The 20,767-nt window shown below is 34.2% G+C and overlaps 1 protein-coding gene across 9 annotated transcripts in view; it reads left to right on the forward strand.

The window, feature by feature from the left end:
• The window catches only part of ATF7IP (activating transcription factor 7 interacting protein), a 174,086-nt gene that overhangs the window by 114,812 nt on the left and 38,507 nt on the right, over positions 1–20,767 (forward strand). For 8 of the 9 annotated variants that reach the window (XM_069101535.1, XM_069101536.1, XM_069101539.1 and 5 more), the window contains exons 6-7: positions 6,245–6,310; positions 20,676–20,752. In XM_069101535.1, the coding sequence (XP_068957636.1) occupies positions 6,245–6,310; positions 20,676–20,752 (143 nt within the window). The remainder of the gene's footprint in view (positions 1–6,244; positions 6,311–20,675; positions 20,753–20,767) is intronic. The other variant, XM_069101542.1, reaches the window with a different exon arrangement.

A 20,767-nucleotide genomic window follows, 5' to 3' on the forward strand; every position in this document is an offset into this window, starting at 1 on the left:
TTTTCCATTGAAGCTGTACTAATTTACCTCCACTAGCAGCATATTAGTGTGCAAGTTGTCCTACACCCCTTCCAAGATTTGTCATTTTCCTTTTTTGTTATTTTTGTCCATCTGGTAGCTGTGAGATGGAACCTTAAAGAGTTTTAATTTGTGTTTCTTCAGTAGTGGTTTGGAGCATTTTTTCATATGGTTGTTGATCTTGGATTTCTTCCTTTGAGAAGTACTGGTTCATGAACTTTTATAAATTGGGGAATTCTTTTTTTTTTTTTTAGATGGAGGTAGAACAATTGGAATTTTTGCCATTTATAAATTGGGGAATTTTTTTTTTTTTTTTTTAGATGGAGGTAGAACAATTGGAATTTTTGCTTCTTGAAAGTAGTCTGTCTCACTTTTATATTTGCCTATCACCTGGCACAGTGTCTGGCACCTAGCAAGTTTTTAATAAATGACTGATTGATTAGATTAATTACAAAGAGGGTGTGGGAGTTCACTAGCAAGATCAAAAGGGAGCAAATTGTGTGACAGAGAATGGGGGACAGAGAAGTTCCTGTGTGAAAGATTGTGTTCAGGTAAGACCAATGATTGAGAGGTAGTAAATGGTAGAAGGAGGACTTGGGGGGAAACCAAAAGTAGGATGGAAGAAGGAATAGGATCTCTGATTGTGATAAATAGGGTGATAATATAACTAGCAGTAGTGAAGAAAGTGTTATTTTTTGTTTTGCTTCTATTTCTTTTGTCAAAAAGAATGACCTTTGCACAGAAAATGACAGAACAAAAAATAGGAATTAGAGTTAAATACCTAAGATAAGTAAGGAGATTATAAGAGTGTACCAATTTGCTCAGATTAACTAATCCTTGTGTAAAGAATTGCCAGTTGTGATTGAGCCACAGTCAGTGCTATTTCAGAGATAGAAAATTGGAAGAGGTCAGATGGCCCAATTTTCATAAAATGAATAACAACAGTTTGTCATCCATAGGCCAGTAGGCTTGACTTCAGTTTCTGGGAAACTTCTAGAATGCATCATAAAGGAAATGGTTATTGAAAATATAGTAAAGGAAATGGTGATTTCCAAGAGCTGGCATGACTTCAACCAGAAGAGATCATGCTAGACTAACTTCATTTCTTTTTTTTTTTTTTAACAGGGTCACTAAACTGGTAGATGAGGGGAATTGTGTGGATATAGTTTAGTTAAATTTTAAAATGCAGAGGTTTTGATAAAGTATTTTATGACCATTTTTAAGGAGAAATAGTAGTGATGTGAACTAGATAAAAATAATATAGTGAGGTGGTGTCAGAACTCGTTAGATACCAAAAATCAAAGAATAGTCATTGTGGCAAGATGTGTCCAGTGCAGGGGCCTTGGGATCTGTGTTAGGTCCTGTGGTTTTGGTTTTCTTATTTATTAATAACTTAAAGACACATATAGTATGCTCATCAAATTTGCAAAATGATAAAAAGCAGGGAGGAATATTTAACACAGAATCCAAAAAGATCTTTATGGCCTGGACTACAGAATTGAGCAAAATCTCATAAGATGAAATTCATTAGGGATAAATGTAAAGCTTTTGCTTTAGTTTAAAAAATCAACTTTTTGATACAGAATATGGAGAATCATGGTTAGAGAGCAATTTGAAGAAGATTTGAAGTGAACTAGAAGCTTACTATGAATCAGCAGTGTGGTGTGGTGGCCAAAAAATGCTGATGAAATCTCTGACTTCAGTAAGAGCGGTATAATTTCCAGAAATGAGTTGATAATTTCTCTGTACTTTCTCCTGGTCAGACCACATTTTAAATACTGTGTTCAGTTCTGGGTGCCACAATTTACAAAAGGATATTGATAACAGAAGACAAAGGCAGGCAACTAGGATGATAAAGGGACCTTGAGTTTGTGTCATATTAGGATTGGTTGAAATAACTGAGGCTGTTTATTCTAGAAAAGAGAAGCCTCAGCCAGGATAGATAGCTATCTTCAGTTTCTTGAAGGGTAGTTAGTGTAGAAGAGAGATTAGACAATTTCTTTTTGGCCCCAGAAGGCAGAACTAGAGCACTGGGTGGAAATTGGAGTGAGACCATTTTAAACTTGATTTTGGGGAAACCTCCCTTATAATTATAGCTGGCCAAAAGTGGAACAAGCTGCCTTCAGAGGTGGTAGGTTCCCCCACTGAAGGTCTTCAGGCAAAGGCTGGATTCTAATCAGGTGTGTTATAGTGTAGATTATTTGGGATTATAGGTTGGACTAGATGACTGCTTAAGTCCTTTCCACTTCTCAAAATTTGTGATTTTTGTGAGGCAGTACCTGTAGAGTTTAGAAAAAAGTTGAAGTAATATGGAAGGTCAAATATTGCTTCCCAGTTCAAGATGAAACCACATTACATACATAGCAGTTTTATCACAAAGTTTGTGTTGTTTTAGAGAAGGGGTCACCTCAATCTAATTTCATTAATTATTTTTAGTTAAGAATTCTTTTAACTAAAGTATTTGGCAAAGTAGCTCCTAAGTTATAGTGGCTAGGGGGTAAATCACAAAGAAGAAAGAGTAATATTAACTTATTTTTTCCTTTAGTGGCAGAAGTATATTCCATTAAGTCCTACACTTCAGCCAGGTTTGTTGTACTTTAAGTGCCTCAAGTTTTTTTATCACTCCTTTAAACTAAATTTACTGAGGTAATAATCTTAGATAAGTGGTGCTTTTATTGAATGGTAGTCAGTGAAGTTCCCTTATTAGTTACTTTGTAAGTAAATAAGCCCCACACTGACTCTTGTAAAGTAGGCGGTATAAGAATTCATATTTTACAGATGAGGAAAGAGGTATGGAATGATTAATATATGATATTATTAATATTAATAATGATTATACAATGATATATATGATTATATCATTTTCCAGGCAGACTGTAGTTAAATGACTTGCCTAAAGTCACACAGTTAATGTTGGAAGCAGGGTTGGCACTCACATATTAATATCAATATCTTTCCTAAGGCATAGATCTGATAATGTGACCCCACTGTTCAAGAGGCTTAGGGGTGTGTGTATATCATAAAATGATATATATAATATATATGATATTGTTAATATCGATTATATAATGATATAGATAATAATGCGTATAATTGTATGACTATTAAGTAGTGGACCAGGCTTTGACTCTACAACTAGCTTTCATTTCATAATGTCATCTTGCCTTTAATCGTTGAGGAACTTAAAGTTGACAAAAGGAACGTTATTTACCCAAGTAAAAAGTTAATAGGATATATGAGGACAATAATTTTTAATTAACAGGGTGGACAATATTTCTTTTATTTTCAGTTTGCTCTAGGCAACTGTAGCAGCAAGCACCCCAAGCGTCCTCAGGGTTTGCTGCCAACACAGGTTCTTGGATCTGCTTTGATAAAGGAAAGCAACTCAAAATGGGTTAACAAGCTTACTTTAATCAGTCAGACATATATCGTTTACCTTGTTCAGGGGAAAAGGTCGGCACCCCGAACTTCAAAGTACACAGACAGAATTATCAAGACAGAAACAGATCTAGTAGACAGATTTCAAACTGTCCAAACATTACATCCATACCCAGTCAACATCTGGGTTTTTTCAAAGCCGGGGGGCTCAGGACAACGGCTTCCCAGAATCCATATCAAATCACAGAACACTTCTCAGAATGAGCCCCAAAACAAAGCAACACATCAGGGCTTATATAGCCTTCTCCTGGCTCAGAGAATGTAACAACCTTATTGACTCACTGGCCAATCAAGAAGTATCTACTGAAAAACAAGCCTCCCACCCCAGGCTCCAGGTGCACTTTAGCCTAGGGGCAGGGAAGATCTTTAAATTTACATTCCCATTACAGCAACTAACCTTTCCACCAGAAAATATAAAATACATAAAATCATTATTACTTAGTAGTATATCATTAATATACTATATATATATAGTATAGTATACTCATATTTTATGCAACTTTTTGTCCCCCCAAAAAATCATCTCTTGGGAGAGATGATATGTATGGTGTAATAGCGTATAGCGCTCAATAGATTTAATTAAGTGCTTTGACAGAGGAGCAGATCTGCATAATTTTTTTTTGTCAGTTTGTTTACACTACCTCTACGTGACTAAATTTAACAATAGTTTCTTAACTTGATGAAGTACACCTTTAAAGGAAGGAATTTTAATAACTAGATATAGATTTCTGAATTAATGATGAAACTTCTAGAATTGATCAAGTAGAGAACAAATTTTGTTTCATTAGTCTTTCATAAATGGATTTCTGAAATAAATAAATGTGATCTATTAGGTGGGAAAGTGAGATGCATTATAGGCATGCCTCCATATACCCATAATTAGATATTAAAGTATGTACAAAGTAATTTTGAGGGGTTGGTGGAAGACTACTAGCAGTTGGAGAGGGAAGGAATAGTGGGGTTAGGAATGTGAATTATATATATAGCAAGTCACATCTTTACTGTATGAATGGTACTAAGATGTAGAGCAAGAGAGGGAGAGTAGGCAGTATGGTCCAGTGGAAAGAGCACTGGATTTAGTTAAGATTACCTGGATTGAAATCCTACCTTCACCAGTTACACCAATGAGCTTGGGCAGATGACTAATCTTCCTTGAGCTTTATCTGTAAAATGATGTGGTTGGTCTTCATGGCTTCTAAGGTCCCTTCTCGTTCTAAATCTACGATCCTGAGTTTGAATCCTACCTCAGACATTTATTGGTTTTGTGCTCTTATAAATTGGAACCCAGATTATTTAGGACTTTAAATGTCTAGGAAATCAGTTTGTATTTTGTTAGGAGCAACAGGAAGCCACACACCCCTAAGCCCCTTGAACAGTGGGGTCACATTATCAGACCTATGCCTTAGGAAAGATTGTTTTGACAACTACATAGAGGCTAGATTGGAATGGGGAAAACTTGAATGCAGAGATCGGTTATGAGGATGATGCTGATAGCCAGTCTTTATATAGTGCTTCGAGTTTTTCGTAGTTCTTTACTTATATGATCTTGTTTTATCCTTACAACAACCCTGAGAGGTAGCTATTATCCTCATTTTCCAGGCAGACTGTGGTTAAATGACTTGCCTAAAGTCATACAGTTAATGTTGGAAGCAGGGTTGGCACTCACATCTTCACTGACTCCAAAACCAGCAATCATGTATTGTATGCCACGGTTGTTGGGGAATAGCAGTGTGAGCCTGAATTATGACAGTTTCCATGTGAATAGAGTCAGAGGGATAAACCTAAGAAAGACTGTAGTTAGAAAGTACAAGTTCTTTGCAACTAGATTAAAGAATTGATTGATATGTTTTCCCCATTTATTTCTGTTATTTCTACAAAGTTATTCCTACATTAAAAGTATTCCCTCAGATACAATAAATCACATTTGAAGAATCTGAACCGTTATCTTTAGAATAATTTTATTTCTGTTACGTGTAATGAATTGAATTTTCACAGCCTTTGTAGGAAAATTAATCAAATGAGCAATCAGTTCATTTAATCTAATGCAGTTAAGCAATTTTTATGTATTAACAGGTTCAGGTATTTTTTTGTTTCTACTAATAAGTTGCAGCTTAGGATCTTCCCCCACTAGGTTTAAAAACAAAACAAAACAAACAAACTTGCTCTTTACCCAAAAATTGAGATGGTAAATTTGTTGGGGCTTGTATTTGTGTATATTTTTTGGTTTCCCTTTTAATATCAAGCTTTAAGATCTTCTCTTTAGTGAATAATTTTACCTTGAAGGTACAAGTGAGTGACCAAATTGGAGGATTTGAATTGCAGTCAGAAATGCAGAGAAGAGACTACTAAACTAATGATTTCTTTGGATATTTCAAAGTTGGGTACACTTTGAATAAGTGATAGGATGAAGCAATGCATAACTATAATGTTATTTTCACATAAAATCTGTATCAACAATAATATAACTTTCATTATTTCCTCCTTGTATTTTTAAGTTATGTAGTTGAATGAAAAAAAAATGTATAATCATATTGGCACTATAATGACCACCACAGCAAACCCATAGGAAATCAATATTAGACAAAGCTTAAAAAAATTTTTGTCATAATTTCCTGTTTACTTTTTTCTTGACACTGTGCTGTCATTTGGGAGCTAGCTCTTGGAGATATGTAAAATGTAAACCGCCAAGTCTACATGCTTCTTTAAATACTGTTTGCTAACTTCTTTTTAACCTTCAGTTGAATGTCAAAATGCAAACTATTTTCAGTTTTATTATTGTTTTCTTTAGGCTAAAATAGCCAGGTTGACCAAACGCTTCGGAGCAGCCAAAGAGGACCTTAAGAAAAGACAAGAAGTAAGAATTGGTATTTATAAATTAATATTGGGAACCAAATGGTAATTTTTTTATTTTAGGAAATGGTGGGCTTAATGGGAAATTTTATTTTTCTAAAGGTCTTAAAATCAACCCCTACCATCCTTTTTATTCATTTATCCCCTTCTGACCAAGCTCATCTCTCTTTCAGAAATTTGAATCCTTTTTTATACTTTAGTTCTCTTTTTTTTGTTCATCTTGGTAAACTTGGTACCTGCTTCATAACTTCATACCAATAACTTTAATTTACTTTAGTTCTTTTCTGTGTTCATCAAATGTTTTTGTCTCTATTTAAATCAACTACTTTGGATTTTATTTCACTGTATTATTCTCTCTGATTTTATACTTTTTAGTCCTTCATTGTGCTTACTTTTTCCTTCCTTCTGGATTCTCTGAAGTTTGTCTTTATTATCTCTATTATACTAAGATTGAGGTCTTAGAAAGTTACCACAAGGCTTTGTAGACATATCTAGAAGTGTCCTATGTTTCTCTTTGTGTCCTTTGTGTTTTTTCTCCTCCTTTAATCTCTGGTTTAAGAGGCACTCTTCTTGGCTGTCCTAATGTCTGTTTTAGTACTCCTTTTATATCTACTTTTAAGAAATTTCCTCTTTCTTTTCTCTTCATATTTGTCTTCCCAGATAAGTATGTATCCTGAAATTCATCCATTACCCATTATTTACAACCTCACTTAGGAAGAACTTCATTTATTCTCTTGGCTATTAGTAAGCAAATATTGACTATAACATATAGTTTTCAATGTAATGTTCCATCATCAGCCTACTATCAATTACTATATACTAATTATTTCTAATCCACTATTTTCAACTGAAAAAGTGAGCACTTTTATATGTCTTTTAATTGTTTCCCATTGTACCTATTTTATTTCTTTTTCCTATCAAATTTTTAAAAATTGATGTCCTTTGTTTTAGCAACATATTTATTTCTCAGTATGTACCTCTCTACCCTATTCAGCAAGCCTTCCCCCCTAACAAATTTTTAAAAGAAAAGTTTGGTGAAATCAAATATTGGTATACATGAGACCTATTCTGTCTTTGGAATATATGCCTAGTAGTAGAGGAAAACCTCTGGATCAGAGAATTGGAACATTTTAGTTACTTTCTAAGCATAATTCTGAATTGCTTTCCAAAATGTTTGGACCAATTCATAATTCAAATTAGTTTATAATGGTGCATTATAAATAGTGCATTTATTTACCTGTCTATCCTGGTGCCTTCAAGATAGATTATTTCCATCTTTTATCACTTTTGGCAACTTGCTGAGCATGTGGTGAAATTTTAGAATTATACTAATTAGTTTTCTCTATCAGTGATTTGGAGCAGGCTTTCTTAAAATTGTTAGTAATTTGTCAGTGCCATTAATCCACTTTTCTATTTTTAAACCTATTACCAGTAGGTTTCATGATTACTGTTGTATGAAATAATTTTAAGTCTGAAAGTACTACTAACTTCTTCCTTCTTTCCTACTTTAAAAAATTGTTTTCCTTGATATTCCAGCTCTTTTGTTCTTCCTTATGAAATTTGCTGTTATTTTCTCTCAGCATATAAAATAACTCTTTCATAGTTTGGTTTATACAAAGGAAACAAATTATGTTGAAATATGATTATCAGTTTTAAAAAACAGAACAAGTTCATGGAAACTAGGTTAAAAACCTGTTATAAACCTTTTTATATATTCAGTTACCATTTCTTCTATGTTAAGTCATTTTTTATAGCTTTATCCCAACTGCTTTTTATCACATTAACACCCTCAAGAGTTCTCTCAATTAATGGCCATTTCTTTAGTGACTCATTATTAGGCATTTTAGTTATTGTGAAGTAGCCAAATAAGATAATACTTGGAAGAAGGGCAACCCATGAATTTGCTAAGTGTCAGTATTACTAAGCCCTTTCCATTATTATAGATTATTATTAACTGTATATTAGCAGCCAGCCCAGTTGAGCTTTCTGAACCACAAAAAATCTTGACCCAAGGTTCATTAAAATATGCCTGTGTAAAAACACATTTAAATCTGATTCCAGATTTGTTCAAAGTCTCATATTCAGATATATCTTTAAGCTTTTCCTACATTGGAAAGGATTTACTTAATAAGGCTTATGTTATTCAAGCCTTTTCCTACCCAAAACAGAAATATGAGACCATGGAACATTTTAAATTATTTTTATTAGGAAAACAAAACAAACAAAAAAAGAAATTAGAACTGGCTTACTTGACACTTTCTTCTCTTCTCCCAGTTCACAATGTTTACATTTCTCAGTGGCCTTATAATGATGGTAATGGCCTTCCTCATAGACCTGCAGTTGAGCAGTGTTGTCTTTTTTTTTTAAGCAAATTAGCTTTGTTTGACTACCATGACTGCTCTGTTGGCTTTAGTGCAAGTGCCTAAGTAAGTAGAGAATGCTTGCCCTTTTTGCACTGTTACCTTATGAGGCTTTTGCTTCCTATACTTCTTGTGGTAAGATTTTAGAAACATTTGCCATTTCAGCTAAGACATTTAGAGAAAAATATGTAAATATAGATAGTCTCACCACATATTTATATTATCTGTATTTATAGAGATTTAAATTTTTATATCATTTTTCATTAATGATTTTGGTTCTTTAAATTCAGAAATTAATCAAGTGAGATATTTGTAAAGTACTTAGCACAGTACCTGGTACATAGTAAGTGCTTAATAAATGTTAGTTCCCTTCTTTAAGTTCCTACTTTGTGGTGCAATGGATAGTGTGCTGGGCCTAGATTCAGGAAGACCTAAGTTTAAATCTCACCTTAAAACAGTTACTAATCATGTGACGCTAGGCAAGTCACATAACTTGTTTTGCCCCTTTCCTAAATTGTAAAAAAACAAAAACATTTACTTCCCAGGGTTGTTGTGAAGATCAAATGAGATAATATTTGTAAATATTTGTAGAGAGCTTAGCATAGTGCCTTTTATACATAGTATAAAACATAGTAGACATTTATTCCCTTCCCTTCCCCTGTTCTATTCCTAACTGTAGGGAAGAAGATGTAAAATCCAAATAAGACTTGGTCCCTGCCTATTTGCAGTTTTTTGTTCCATGGTAGGGGGACACTATGTACAAATAACTATAATTTTTAAAATGTACATACTGTGACCACGAAACTTGTGGAATTTCCCTTATAATAGACTTTAATTTCTTTTACTACATCTGTTGTGTTTAGGTCTATTTCCTATTTGATTTTAAGAAAGGGAGAATAATTTAATTCACTATGTACAAAGATTTTTTTTTTTCAGTCACCTTTCACTCATTGTTAGTTGTTTGGTGATTAATTAGTCAATAATTATTTTCTGAGTTCCTTACTATATGCCACAACCTGTGCCGGGCTTCAGATAGACAAAGACAAAATAAAACAATTCCTCCTGTTTGAGTTTACATTGTAATGGAGAAGACAACATTGTATATATTTGTGTATATTGTTTTGTATATGCCTCTCTCTCTGTCTTGTGTGTGTGTGTGTGTGTGTGTGTGTGACCAAGAGGAGGCTTTTCAGCTGAGTTCTGAACTACATAGAGATTTTGTTGTTGTTGTTCACTTTTTTCAGTTGTGTCCAACTACTCATGACCCAATTAGTGGTTTTCTTGGCAAAGATACTGGGGTGGTTTGGGTGATTGGATAGTTTCTCCTTCAGCTCATTTTGTAGATGAAGAAACTGAGGGAAACTGAGAGTTAAGTGACTTGGCCAGGGTAACCTAGCTGCTAAGTATATTGAACTTGGGTCATCCTGACTCCAAGCCTGGTGCTCTATCCATTGCATCACCTAGCTACCCAAATAAAATACATACAAGGAAGTTAAATGCAAGTTAGTTAGGGAAGCAGGCACCTAGTGGTTGGGGAACTTGAAATGTGGTATTCCAACAGAATTATCTTCTTTGACTTATTGATTAGACTTATAGACCTGATAGGAACATAAGCCTTTTTTTTTATAGACAAGAAGTCTTTTCAGTAGGAATTATCTCAGTTTCTGTTTTCCTTTCTTTATAGATTTTAAATTTCTTAGCTCTTTTGCGATTTACTTTTTAATTTCTCTTTTTTTCTATATTCTCTTTTCTTCTCCTGAAAGCATAACTGTGCCTATTTCTTGAAGCAGAAATGGATATGTTTAGAATGGTTTCTCTTCACATTTCTGACTTTTTGTATTGTACCCAAGTTCACTTCTTTAGCCTTTCTTGCTGACTTTGTAGTTTTTATTATAACCCCATAAACCTACTTTCCAAAGCTCCTAAAAACTAATGCCCAAAAAGTCATTTTTAGTACCTACTTTCTATGTAATGCTGTGAAATGTGCTTGACAGGAAGATGGAAAAAAAGACATCTTCTCTCCCCTCAGAGGTCTTAATATTTAGTTGTAAAGACACAATAAACAAATAAAAGCATATTAAACTAAAAACTATATACCAATGCTTACTTAAATACCCTAAAGTATTTTTGATTACTTTGTGTATGTTCTTTTATCAACATTGATCTCACCTCTAAATTCATTAGTAGTAGATTCTTCTCATGAAATTTTTTAGCAATAAAATAAAAAAAACTTCATCACTAAACATTCACCTTGATGATATTTCTAAATTTTACAGAACTCAGGGGGAAGGGGTGGTGTGGAGCCAAGATGAAGGAGTAGAGAAGGACTCAGCCAAGCTCTCCCAGCATTCCCTTCCAAAGAACTTTAAAATGCTCAAATCAAATTCTGTAGTCACAGAGCCAACAAAAGATAAAAAGTGAGGAAACTTGGGAGTTCAGAAAGAGAAATCTGTGACATGGGGGTGGAGGATAGCCCAGAAGCCACATGGATTAACCACCACAGTGAAATTAGATGGTAGCAACAAAAGAAGAAGCAATTTCAGGAGCTCTCAAGCCAGAGATGGTAAGGGGGCCTGATAACCGGCCAGAGGTTACCAGGTACTCCTGTTTTAGTACTGCATTCAGGACCAGACACTTTCTGGAAGCTACGCTGCCAGTTTTCACTTCTTAGTCACAGTTCAAGGGCAGAGTAGAGCACTTATAATCAAGAGGCAGTGGAAGTCCTAAGGGATATTATTACTTGCAGCTCCAAGAGACAAGGGGCCCTGAAGAATAGTTATTGATTGCTCTTACTGGTTGAGGATGGAAGTGCAGACCAAGAGAGCAGTGACTATACCTCTCCCCAAATTGCACTACCTGGGAAGCACCGAAAACTTCCATATCCCCAGGACTAGCTATGGAAACAGCAATGTGAAAAAAGCCTGAAGCTTGAAACATAATCCCTCTCTCCTCTCACACTAGGAACAGAACCCAACATTACATAAAGTTCCAAATCAAGAAATAGGGTAGAAAAATGAGCAAATATGGGGCGGCCAGGTAGCACAATGAAAGAGCACTGGCCCCAATGTCAGGATGACCTGGGGATCGAATCTGGGCTCAGACACTTAGCACCTACCCAGAAACACCTGGCCATGTAACCCTTCAGCAAGTTACTTAACCCTAATTGCTTGAAAAAAAAAGAGCAAATAATAAAAAAGAACCTGATGATAAAAAGCTACTATGGTGACAGAGAAGATCAAGACACAAACTTAGAAGGTGAAAAGTAAAAATAACTACAAGCAAAGCCTTAAATTAAGAAATGTGAATTGGACATAAGCCCACAAAGAGTTCCTGGAAGAACTCACAAATTATTTTCAAAATTAAATAAGAGTGGTAGAGGAAAACATAGATAAAGAAGAGAGGAAGAAAGTAATGAAAAGATAATAGCATGATAAAAGAGGTGCAAAAAATATTAAAGAACCTTAAAAAATAGTATTGGCCAAATGGAAAAAGCAGGCACAAAAAGTCACTGAAGAAAGCAGGTCCTCAGAAATTAGAACTGGGCAACTGAAAGCTATTGACTCCATGAGACATCAAGAAATAATAAAACAAAGTCAAAAGAATGAAAAAAAATAGAAGAAATAAAATATAATTGGAAAAACAACTGACCTTGAAAAAAGATTGAGAGATAAATTAAGACTTCTTAGATTACCTGAAAGCCATGATCAAAGAAAGAACCTAGATATAATATTTCAAGAAATTCTTTTGGAAAACTTCCTCAATATCACGGAACCAGAGAATAAAATAGAAATGGAAAAAAAAAATCCACCAGTCACCGCTTGAAAGAGATCCCCAAAATGAAACTCCCAGGAAATTATAGCTAAATTTCAGAGCTCCTAGGTCCTCAACCAGCCATAAAGAAACCATTCAAATACCATGAAACCATTGTCAGAATCACACAACATTTAGCAGGTACCACCTTAAAGGAGTGAAGGACTTGGAATATGATGTTCTGGAAGGCAAAAGAGCTAGGATTACAACCAAGAATAACCTAGTCAGCAAAATTGACTATACTCTTTCAAATAAAATAAAGGGTCCTTAATGAAATAGAAGACTTTCTATACATTCCTGGTGAAAAGGCCAGAACTGTATAGAAGATTTGACTTTCAGACATGACTTGAGAAACATAAAGTAAACATGAAAGAGAAATCATAAGGGAATCAACAAGGATAACTTTACCTTTTTATATGGGAAGGTACCTATATCTTAAGAGAGTTTTATCATTAAGGTAGTTAGAAGGATTCTATATAGAATGTGGGTGTGGCAATGAATGTTATGTTGGAATGATGTTTAAAACAAAAAAAAACTGGATAGTCAAGGAAGAAAAGTCCCCTAGGAGAAGGAGAAGGGAGAGAAAGAATGGAGAAAATTATCTCTTATAAAAGTGGTGTTGAAGAAAGACCTTATACAGCAGAAGGGAAAATGGTAGAAGCAGTTAAACCTCACATCTAAATTGATTCAAAAAGGGAAAATATATATAAATACTCAGTTGGTAATAGAAATCTGTCTTCACCCAAGCGGGGATGAGAATAAGAGGAAAAGATTGGGGGGCTTGATAAAGGGAGGGCAGGTAAAAAAAAGAAGTGTCCAGAAGCACTACAGACTTTAGAGAAGGGACAAGATAAAAAGATGGAAAGATAAACAGGATAGAGGGAAATACACAATTAGTAATCATAACTGTTAGTGTGAATGGGATGAACTCACCCATAAAATGGAAGTGGATAGCAGAATGAATAGAAACCAAAATCAAACACTGTTGTGTACAAAGAAAGACTTGAAACCGAAAGATAACAGTTAAAATAAGGGGCTGGAGCAAAATCTGTTAGGCTTCAGAGAAAATAAAAAAGGCAGGGGTGGCAATCATGATTTCAGACAAAGAAAAAAGCAAAAATAGACAATTAAAAGAGACAATCAAGGAAACTATATATTGCTAAAAGGAATCATAGACAACGAAGTAATATCAATACTAAACATAAGCACCAAATAGCATAGCATCCAAATTCTTAAAGAGATGGGAGACCTCAGTTTTCCTTCAGAGAACTATGTAAATCTAACTATAAAATAAAGAATTCAAGAAGATGAATAGAAAAGTTAAAATATGATAGACCTGTAGGTGATACCTTTACAAAAAATGGCCAGGAATACAAACCTGACAGTCAAATGCTGAAAAGCAGAAATGTTAAATGTACCCTTTTCAGAACATAATGCAATAAAAATTACATTTAATAAATAGCTATAGAAACATAGATTAAAAGCTAATTGGTAACTAAATAATCTAATCCTAAAAAATAAGTGAGTCAAAGAACAAGTCATGGAAACACTAATTTTATTATAGACAATGACACCAATGAGAAACATTCCAAAATTTGTGGGATACAGTCAAAACGGTACTTAGGGGGAAGTTTATGTTCCTAAATTCATACATCAATCCAAAAAAAAAAAAGATCAGTGAATTGGACATGCAACTAAAAATACAAGAAAAAAGAACAATTTAAAAAACCCCTGCTAAGTACCAAAATCGGACATTCTGAAAGTCAAGGAGAAATTAATAAAATTGAAAGTAAAAAGAAATTTGAATAAAACTGGGAACTGGTTTAATGAAAAAACAAATGAAATAGATGAACCATTGGTTAATTTGGTTTAAAAAAAAACAAATTACTGTTACCAAAAATGAAATGGGTGAATACCACCAATGAAGATGAAACTAAAGCAATTATTAGAAGTTATTTTGGTCAATTTTATATCAATAAAAATAGATGGATATTTACAGATAGAACCCTTAGCCCTATCTTAGAAAAAGAAATTGTTATACAAGCCATTAATGAGCTTCGCAAGAATAAGTCTGCAGGACCAGGTGAATTCTAGCAAACATTTAAGGAACATTTAATTCCAGTACTATACAAACTAACTGAAAAAGTAGGTAAGGAAGGAGTCCTGCCAAATTCCCTTTGTGACACAAATATGGTTTGGGTACTTAAACCAGGAAAAGCAAAAGGAGGAAAAGAAAACTTAAAGACCAATTTCCTTAATGAATATATCAATGCAAAATTTTTAAAGTATTAAGCAAGGAGATTACAGCAATATTTCCCAGAAATCATATATTTTGACTAGTGGGACTCAAATCAGGCATTCAAGGCTGGTTCACTATTAGGAAAAATATCAGCATAACTGACCATATCAACAACAAAATTCATATGATTTTACCAATAGATTAGAAAAAGCCTTTGACAAAATATAATACCCATTCATATTAAAAACACCAGGAAGTATAGGAATTGATGCAGCCTTTCTTAAAATAATATATAATATGTATGTAAAACCAAATCAAACATTATCTTTAACAAGGATAAACTTGAAGGCTTTCCAGTAAGATCAGAGGTGAAGTAAAGATGTCCATTATCCCCACTGTTATTCAATTGTACTATAAATGCTAAGTATAGCAATAAGACAAGAAAAAGAATTTGAAGGAATAAAAGTAGGCAATGAGGAAATAAAACTCACTCTTAGCAGGTGATATGATGGTGTACTTGGAGAACCCCAGAAAATAAATTTTAAAACAATTAACAACTTCAGCAAAGTTTCAAGATAGAAACACATAAATCATTAATGTTTAAATATACTACCAACAAAACCCAGCAGGAAGAGATGGAAAGAGAAACTGCATTTCTAAACTGCCAACAATATAAAATACTTGGGACTCTACTTCCTGGGGTAAACCCAGAAATTATATGACACAATTTCAAAACACTTTTCACACTGATACAGATCTAAACAATTGGAAAAATACTAATTGCTTATGGGTAGGCCAAGCAAATATTATAAAAATGATAATACTTTAAAGGGTCATACCAGTTAAATGGCCAAATAATTATTTAATAAAGCTAGAAAAAATAGTAACATTCTTCTGGAAGAACAAAAAGTCAGGAATATCAAGAGAATTAAATTTTTCTAGGAGGTTTAGCAGTTGGTTTTAAGACTATAATCACGAAAACCATCTGTTATTGGCTAAGAAATAGAGTGGTAAATCAGCAGAATAGATAAGGTACACATTTGAAGACCACAGTAATGTCATTGTTGTTATTTAGTAGTTCAGTTGTGTTTGACTCTTCATAACCCCATGAACCACAGCACCCCAATACTGTACGTGGGATTTTTTGGCAGAGATGCTGGAGTGGTATGCCATTGCCTTCTTCAATGTATTAAGACAAACGGAAGTTAAGTAACTGACCACTAGTAAGTAAATTACACAGCTACTAAATATCTGAGACTGGATTTGAACTCAGAACTTCCTGACTCCAGGCTCAGCACTCTTATCCACATCTGCCTTCACATATAATCTCCAACGGCTACTACTGTAATTCAGACACTCATCTTTCTGATGTAGGCAGTTGCAGAAGCTCTGTAATCACTTTCACTGCATCAGTTCTCTTCCATTATTTAACCTATCTTTCAAACAGCTATCAGAGTTCTATCTGTTCAAGAAACTCCAATTTAACTCAAAGATCAAAGCCAGACTTCTGTTTGGCATTTAAAATCCTACACAAAATGGCTCCAGAATACTTTTTCAGGCTTTCTTTCACACACTGTCTAATCCAAGCAAGCTTGTTGTTTTTGTTTTTCTTCCTAAATACCACAATATTATCTCTCATCTTAGGCTGTCCCCTACTGGAATGCAGTCCCCAATTATCTCTTAGAATTCCTAGCTTCCTTCAACCATAGCTTGTTTTAAACATTGCCTTCTTCATGAAGCTTTTCCAGTTCTATCAAGCTGCTATTAAGCCCTTCCCCACATTACCTTGCATTTGTCTTGTTTATTTCACTTACGAATATTTTGCCTCCTAAGATTAAATATAAGCTCCTTTAGTGTAGGTACTGTTATATTTTTATCGTTTTTATTTCTAGAGCCTGAAACACACCAGTAATCTAATAAATGTTTGTTGACTAATTTAATATGAGAAAGGGCCTCCCATATTGGGTAGTCCAGACTTCACCAGCTAATGTTATATCACAGGATTGATAAGAATGAATGAATTGGGATCTGTGTCATTAGAAGGAACATCTATATCAGTAAAAAGAATAATTGATGAAATTCATAGGTCTGTAACTATTTGGAGTGGGGTGGGAGTGGTGGTAATCAGGGTTCAGTGACTTGCCTAGAGTCACACAGTGAGTGAATGAGTATGGATTTGAACTCAGGTCCTCCTGACTCCAGGGCCAATTTCTCTATCCATGCATTATTTTCAACTTGATGGATCTTATTTTAAGTGACCATTTTTTTTTCAGGAATCAGGCACCCTTTTGAGTCCTTTTTAACATTAGAAGAAATTTATAGATTATCACATTTAATAATTTTTGTACTACTAGTACCTGTTCCTTCAGAAATTGAAGTAGAGGAAATGCTGTGAATCTTTTCATCATTTTTATTAAAACTATGAAAAACAGTGGCTTCCTTTAAGTTTCAACTAAAAACCCACATTCTACAGAATGCTTTTCCTAACCCCTCTAAATTCTAATGCCTTCCCCATTTATTATTTCCTATTTATTCTGTATATAGCCTGTGTTTGTTGCTTGTTGTCTCCCTGATTAGACAGTGAGATTCCTAGGGCAGAGGCTATCTTTTGCCTCTTTTTGCATGCCCAGTGCTTATCACAGTGCCTGGCACATGGTAAAAACTTAATAACAGCTTATTGATTAATTGATTGACCTGGGTTAAAGTCCTGTATCTGAAATACAGTGGTTTTGTTATTCTAAGGAGGTTACTTAGCCTTGCAGAGCAAATATTTCTCTGCTTTGGAAATTCTTCATTGAGAGAATTCCATGCATCAATGGAATCACAGGTTAAAAAGAAAAATCACATCATCTACATACATTTGAAAAATAATTAAGTCAAATTTATTAGAAATGTTTTTTACTTACCCTAGATATGATGGGTTTATTTATTATTCTGAATTATACTGCATATTTTTTGGACCTGAGTAGAAATCAGAATGTCCACATGTGGATTTGAGTTTACATTATGATCATTTTGTGGCCCTAGAGGCATTATATACTTTACATATATATATATATATATATATATATATATAAAATATATATATATATATGTTTTTCTTGTTTCTGTAAGACTATGTTCCTTTTTTGTTGCTCCTTTTTTAAATTTCCCATTTTATTTTATGTAGGAATTAGTACAATGGTATTATTTATTGGGACTTGTAAATAACAACTCTATAAGAAAAAATGTTGCAAGTAGTAATTGGTATGGTATAAAATCATTTACAAATGACTATGTTCTTGGTTCATAACTGAGTCATTTTCGGGTTTTTATTCTCTTTATTGTGGAAATTGTGAGAGGCAGTATATCATGATGTATAGAGAGCTAGAGAGCTGATCTTGAACAGCCAGGAAGACCTTAATTCAGATCCTATCTGACACATATTGGCTGTGTTTTACTAGACAAGTCACTTTACCTGTCAGTGCTCTAGGTGACTTTCTTAAGATTATAAATTGCAGAAAACCTTCCAACCTTCCTTGGTAGAAGAACTGTCCTCACTCAAGAGTTACATATACCGTGGCGGCTAGGTGGTGCAGTGAGTTGAGTGCTGGTCCTAGAGCCAGGAGGAACTGAGTTCAGATCCGGCCTCAGACACTTCACACACACACACACACACACACACACACACACACACACACACACACACGCCGTGTAACCTTAGGCAAGTTACTTAAACCCAATTGCCCTCCAAAAAGAAAAAAAAAAAGTTACATATGCCAGTGAAATCCCAGTCCAGGTCTTATCTCAGTTCCTCTCACTAATCCCATTGTGTTGGTTCCTTTACATGGGCTAAACTCAATAGGAAATTGTGATAGTTCATATTGATTTCTTTTTCTTGTTCCATTTCATGTTTTTCAGCTTAGTTGGAGGTTTTATAATTGCATTTTGTATCTTTATCTTTATCTGTCTTGTTATTATTTTTGTTCAACAGCATGGATTTATTTTTATAATACATATCTTTCCATTGTGATGTTCCAGTCATGACTCTTATCCTATTCTTTCTCAGTGATTCTTAATAATACTCATTCTTGTATAAGATTTCTATTTTGCTTATTGCCTATGATATAATAATCTTTTTGTAAACATTTGAGGCCATGGGTTTTCTTACTGTCCTTTCCCCTTTTGATATTTTCTTCTTATGATTTCTGGGTCTCTACTGTTCTTCTTGTTTCAGATCTGCCATTCTTTGTAATATTTGGCTTAGGTGTTATGTATCTTAGCAATTTTCCTTCTCCAGTTTCAGTTTAAATTTTGTAATATTTGTAAATTTTGTAATTAGTTTACAGGTTTACTTTCCCCTTAAAATATATATATATATATATATATATATATATATATATTTATATAGGCATTTTTTTGGTGTGGTTTATACCTCAAAGTACCATTCTCAGAGACCATTTTCTTAAGTAGCTGTTAACTTCACAGATCTACCCCAATAGCAGTTATTTTTATCCCCATTTTGGCACTTTTTTCTTCTCTCCCTCTCCCCTTTGCCTCCATGATAATTAGCCATAGGAGGTGATTGTCTGATTTGCTAAGTGTGGAGATTCCTTTCCACATCTAGATAAACAGTATAACTTTCTTTTCTCCATGTCGTGGTGAAATCTACCCATTTTAGCAGTGTTACAGAGTCCCAGCAGTGGAGGGGACTTCATAGACTTGCCATTACAACCTATTCCTTTTCAGAAAACTATTCTACAAGTATCTCCAGCAAGAAGTTATTTAACCTTTATTTAAAAGCTTCCATTGAAGTGGGGAACCCACTGCATCTTGAGGCAACCCATTCCACTTTTGAGAGCTAAAATTGTTAGGAAATTTTCCCTAGCATCTGTCTTAATTAAATCTGCCTCTCTGCAACTTATGGTTTCTACCATTGCTTGGTTATACCATTGGGCCAAAGAAGATCAAGACTAATCTTCTTTTTACATGATAACCCTTCAAATACTTGAAGATAACTATCATTCTTTTTTAGTACTTGAAAATTGGGAAAGTCAAATTGATTCTGTTTTGTTATTAATTTCATTCTGTATCACTGTTGACATTTTTGTAACTTCCTAAGTTGTGTTTCATTTGTCTTGGAGTTAAGTTTGGAAATTGAGATTTTCTGTAAATCACTTATCATCTCTGAGTGAAGTTTAGAAGTGCAGTTCTCCTACTAATCACTGTTCTATTCTTGCCTTAATTCTTTAAAAATACAAGTAGATACCAGGGAGTCAGGAGTCTGGTAAGATTCAGGGTAAGTAATCTGGTCCACTTTCATTAAACAGCCCTTGCAGGTGGATTCCAACAATAAACTTTTTTTTTTCTTTTTGGAGAGGGGGAGGTAGGGCAATTGGGGTTAAGTAATTGTCCAAGGTCATATGGCTAATAAGTGTGTTAGGTGTTTGATTTCAGATTTGAACTCAGGTACTTCTGACTCCAGGGCCATTGCTCTATTCACTGTACCACTTAGCTGCCCCACAATGAACATTTATTAACTACAGGATCTAAGGAAGGGCTTATTCCTAGCCACTTGTTCTCAATTTCCAGCCAATCATATTGTTCTTCATGTCTATGATGCTGTACACTTTGTAACCAATCATACTGCTTTATCTGTGATTCTGCCTTCTATTCTGGATACTCTTTTGTGTATAAAAGAGAGCTGTCCCTCTCATTTGGGGTCTTAACTTTTCTAAGAAGGCTGAGACCCTGTTTATTAGCAAATTTGCACTTTGTCAATAAATGGATTGTGTTGAACTGTGCCTCCATTTACCTTGATTTTTTACCTAGATTCTATATAGGTTTTGATGGAGTAAGAGCAAAACCAAATTGAAATTAGTATATATAGAAACATGTTGACAACATATCTGAAGTTCTTGTTTGTTATGTTTATTGTATGAGACATAAAAACTTTCATGATTTCATATTTTTTTTTCCAGAATCCACCAAATCCACCTGTGTCACCAGGGAAGTCATCTGCGAATGAAGTTGTCAGCATTAATAACTTAACTTATAGGTGAGAACTAAAAGC

Source organism: Petaurus breviceps, unplaced genomic scaffold (genome assembly GCF_028583685.1).
Source record: "Petaurus breviceps papuanus isolate PSGF00001 unplaced genomic scaffold, PetGlider_PUasm1.0 470, whole genome shotgun sequence".
Lineage (NCBI taxonomy): Eukaryota > Metazoa > Chordata > Mammalia > Diprotodontia > Petauridae > Petaurus > Petaurus breviceps.